The 4694-nt window shown below is 45.2% G+C and overlaps 1 protein-coding gene across 1 annotated transcript; it reads right to left on the bottom strand.

Moving 5' to 3' along the window:
- Positions 1 to 505: 505 nt before the first annotated feature.
- Positions 506 to 2542, bottom strand: LOC130480952 (protein S100-A16-like). The gene is made up of 2 exons (XM_056853583.1): positions 2354 to 2542; positions 506 to 729 (listed from the first exon to the last, which is right to left on the bottom strand). Exons 1-2 carry the CDS (start codon positions 2519 to 2521, stop codon positions 565 to 567), a joined length of 333 nt encoding a protein of 110 aa, XP_056709561.1. The 5' UTR covers positions 2522 to 2542; the 3' UTR covers positions 506 to 564.
- Positions 2543 to 4694: the final 2152 nt, after the last annotated feature.

Below are 4694 nucleotides of genomic sequence, written 5' to 3'. Positions count from 1 at the left end.
CTTTGTTGGCGCAATTGTTTCAGGATTAGGCAAATTCAGGGAAGGGAGGCCCATCAACGGATCTTGGCCATGATTGCTCGATGGAACCTCCACGTTCCAAGGCAATCTACCACTGAGTCTCAGGTGCAGGAGACAAAGGGGCATCCGGGCAGAATGCTGGACTAGGTGGACTTCTGTTGTTCTTTCATCTGTAGAACCAAGTAGAATAGTCGAAAACGAGGACCACACAGTTACACGCACACACGGGGCTCTGATATTCAGATCTGACTCCAGATTTTATTGCAACAGTATTCACAGTTTGAATACAATACATGCTGAACCACCACCGCCCACCTCCAGATACAATATCCCTGAGTACAGATATCCAACGGGATCAGATGGGTTTTAAACAGATCGATCCATGTCCCAAATCCTTTCAGCCCTTCGATGTCACGCCAAGAAGAGGAGAAAGCTCAAAAAACTATGCGGATGGTACATGTCACACACAACCCAACCCAGGGGGAGCTGTAAATATGGCAGTGGTCAGGAGGCAGGGCGACCGACATCTTTGCTCCCATTGGCTTTCTACTTAGTGAACTTCACACTCTCTTCCTGCTGTCGGATCAGGCACGAGATTGGGCTGGCTATGCCGCCGATCAAGGTCCAGTACTCGTCAAAACTGATCATCCCGTCGTGGTTCTCATCCAGGTCACAGATCAGTTTGTTGGCCGCTTGCTTGTTCTTGGTGTCCTGAGGGTGGAAAGAGGGAGGGGAAAGCCTGATGAAAAGCAAGAATATTTACCACCTGTCCTAAGAATGTCAGAAACCTTCCTACTTGTTTCCGCGTATGAAAAGTGTCCTGTTTCATAGCCTAGCATAACTGAGCATCATTCCCCGATAAAAGTGTTGATTGGCTTGCTATTGCACCTTGCATTTGTCTGTTACGTCTTGCTTTCCTCCATAAATGCTGACTGGCTTGCTATTGCACCCCCGGGGTCAAGCTGTTCCCCATTAAGATAGCAAAAGGACTAGACTATTGTACATCTTCCCCTGTTCTTTGCCACCTGCTTAAATGTGAGACATTTATGCAACATCTTTTCTCTACTTTCTTTGTAAATGGGTAATAACTGACTGGTTTTCTGGGGTGCCTTGCACTGAGCTATTGCTCAAAAGACAATATATGCTGTTCCATCCATTTCCCCAGTCTTTGTAGCTGGCTTGATCATACCATGGTGCCCCTTTTCTTCTTCACCGTACTTTCTTGGCAAGCCTAAAATTACTGCCCCTCTTGCTATTTCACTTCTACAAAAGTCTATACCATTTCCCATCTTTGCCATTATCTAAATGTTGCAACATCACCTCTTTCTTTTCTTTCTTGGCAAATGTATGACTGCTTACTGTTGCACACGGCACTGAGATATTGGTCAAAAGATTGGACTGTTCTGCATCTCTCCCCTCTCCTACGTTCAAATGGCTTAATAGTGCCCCATTTTGTGCAAAATCACCTCTTTTCCCCCCTTTCCTTTCTTTGAAAAACTTCCATAATTGATGTTGCCCTAACGTAAAAAGGATTGCAGAGTTCATTGGTTCTTGTAGGTTATCCGGGCTGTGTGACCGTGGTCTTGGTATTTTCTTTCCTGACGTTTCGCCAGCAGCTGTGACAGGCATCTTCAGAGGAGTATCACTGTCCTTCAGTGTTACTTGGTATTTTCTTTCCTGACATTTCGCCAGCAGCTGTGGCAGGCATCTTCAGAGGAGTAACACTGTCCTTCAGTGTTACTCCTCTGAAGATGCCTGCCACAGCTGCTGGCGAAACGTCAGGAAAGAAAATACCAAGACCACGGTCACACAGCCCGGATAACCTACAAGAACCAATGAACTCTGACCGTGAAAGCCTTCGACAATAGATTGCAGAGTTCCTTGGAAGATGAGGATTGCTCAGCTCTGGCATCTCTCCTGAAGCCAGGAAAGACTGCAGGCAGGAATTACGTCAGCTATTTCACAACGAAGAAGAAGAAGAGTTGGTTTTTATATGCCGACTTTCTCTACCACTTAAGGGAGAATCAAACTGACTTACAATCACCTTCCCCTCCCCACAAAAGACACCCTGTGAGGTAGGAAGGGATGAGAGATCTCTAAGAGAGCTGTGACTAGCCCAAGGTCACCCAGCTGGTTTCATGTGGAGGAGTGGGGAAACCAATCCAGTTCACCAGATTAGCCTCCACCGTTCATGGGGAGGAGTGGGAAATCAAACCCGGTTCTCCAGATTAGAGTCCACCGCTCCAAACCACTGCTCTTAACCACTACATCCCGCTGGCTCTTAGAACTCTCCGTCATCCCGGCTGCCCCGGAAGCCCACCGACAATCATCTCACCGTCAACATGTGGTTCAGCTCGTGGCTCAACATCTTCCGGAAGCCCCCCTTGCTGATCCCACGCTGCTTTTTGCAACAGCAGCAGCAGCCGCCTTTACCAGAGTACTTGTCGTAATTCTTCACCAGCGTCTGGATAGCCCATTCCAGCTCAGAGGGGTCGCTGATCATTACCTGTCCTCCCTTTGATCCTGCAAGAAGAACGGAGGCGAATCTCAAATCAGCATCCCTCCTAGCTGATGCCCAAGCACGCATCTTGGCTTTCAGATGTGCAGGTGGAAACCCACCATGCATGAAGGAGGCGGCACATAATACTTAATATGCATGTAAAACTTTAGAGAGCCCAAAGCATCTCACAGACATTATCTTGGTTTAAGCCCAACAACACCCTTGTAAAGTAGGTCAGCATTATTGTTCCCATAAGTGGCAAGACCGAAAGACAGAGGTTTTAGTGAGCCTATGGGCATTACTGCAGGTTCCTACACACCTTCTCTGCATCCATTCTCCCTTATTCTTTCACCCATGTTCTCCCTTTCGCATTTGCCCATATCCCTTCCAGGACTTTTATACACTGTCATTTTTATTGTTCTGGTTTTTCTGATGTTCTGCGTCTCTGTAAGGCATTTTTTGTGAAGGGAAAGGCAGGGTGTAGTTTTTGGGTTAATAAACAAAGAAATGAATATGCCATTCATACCTGCACAGCAACCCCTTGATTATGGTGCTGACTCCCTTCTCTCCTGAAGTAAACACCGCCCTGCCTTGCGCCTCGGCCAAGAAAATGTCTGAGAAGTTGGGATGTCCGTGAACATTCCCTAACATCTCAAAAACTGAGCCAGCAACCAGAGCTAGCTCATTTCAACAGAAGCCAACGATTCCACATATATTTTTCCCCCAACAACAGCATGTTTTTAGTCTTTGTGGGTGTAAAGACAGCAACGCCGGTTCACATCTCGGAAACTGGAGAGGTGACTGGGTAAGACTTCCAGTGGTTGGTGGTAAGGATTCTTTTTTTCTTTTTTTTAATAATTTTTTATTTTCTTCATTTAATATATCAACATAGGAACAGCATCCAATACTAAATAATAATAATAATAATAAACTAATATCACTAATTTAACAGTAAAATGACTTCCCCCTCTCCCTCTTCCATCTAGAAATAAATTGTATAAACTTTTGTTAATGGAGCTAATCCCCATATTATTTTAACCTGTTCTTATCCTATCCAACATTATTAAATCAATACCTAATATAAAATTAATACAAAGTGTAGATAAGGGATTAGATCAAAGAATATCCTTTAAATGATCCCATTGAAAATTGATTTTCACAATAAGTTCTCCAAGCCTCCCATTCCCCCCAAAATTGTACATTATCATTCTGATTTATCAAAGCTGTAAGCTTCGCCATTGGTGGTGGGGATTCAACAGAAGAAGAAGAAGAAGAAGAAGAAGAAGAAGAAGAAGAAGAAGAAGAAGAAGAAGAAGAAGAAGAAGAAGAAGAAGAAGAATTGGTTTGTATATGCCATTTTCTCTACCTTTTAAGAAGAATCAAACCTGTTTACAACCTCCTTCCCTTCCTCTCCCCACCACAGACACTTTGTAAAGTAGGTGAGGCTGAGAGAGTTCAGCGAGAACTGTGACTGGCCCAAGGTCACCCAGCTGGCTTTTTATGTGGAGGAGCGGGGAAACAAACCCGGTTCTCCAGACTGGAGTCCACGGCTCTTAACCACTCCACCACACTGCTAGTTCCTTGCACATCCCACCTTGTGACCAGCAAAACCCAAATACATTATGGGAAATCACTAGGGTTACCAACCACCAGGTACTAGCTGGTGTTCTCCTGCTCTTACAACTGATCTCCAGCCGATAGAGATCAGATCCCCTGGAGAAAATGGCCGCTTTGGCCATTGGACTCTATGGCATTGAAGTCCCTCCGCTCTCCAAACCTCGCCTTCCTCAGACTCTGCCCCAAAAACCTCCCGCAGGGGATGAAGAGGGACCTGGCAACCCTAGAAATCACAGAGCAAGTTCTATAAAATAAGAGAAATACAGAGTGCATCAGCTCAGTTTGCATAAGGTCTACAGACCGTTTCAAATCCAGCTTTTCCTGTCAGAGATTTTTGTGTTTATTTGCACTGTAGGCAAACAGAAAGGTTGTTTTTATGGTTCTCCTGCAGTGGCAAGAAGAGTGGATAAGTTTATAATAAACTTGCAATTTTTTCTCTTTACGCTCGCAAGCACAACTATGGCTCCAGGCTATTTCCAGATGTTTGCAGAGACACCCACAAAGCAGGGATTACAATTCCCAAACCGAAAGCCTCACGAGAGAGAGGGGGGGCCAACTG

The sequence above is a fragment of the Euleptes europaea genome, chromosome 7 (genome assembly GCF_029931775.1).
Source record: "Euleptes europaea isolate rEulEur1 chromosome 7, rEulEur1.hap1, whole genome shotgun sequence".
Lineage (NCBI taxonomy): Eukaryota > Metazoa > Chordata > Lepidosauria > Squamata > Sphaerodactylidae > Euleptes > Euleptes europaea.
The sequence above is the reverse complement of the archived record's forward strand: the minus strand, read 5'-3'. Positions and strand labels throughout refer to the sequence as shown.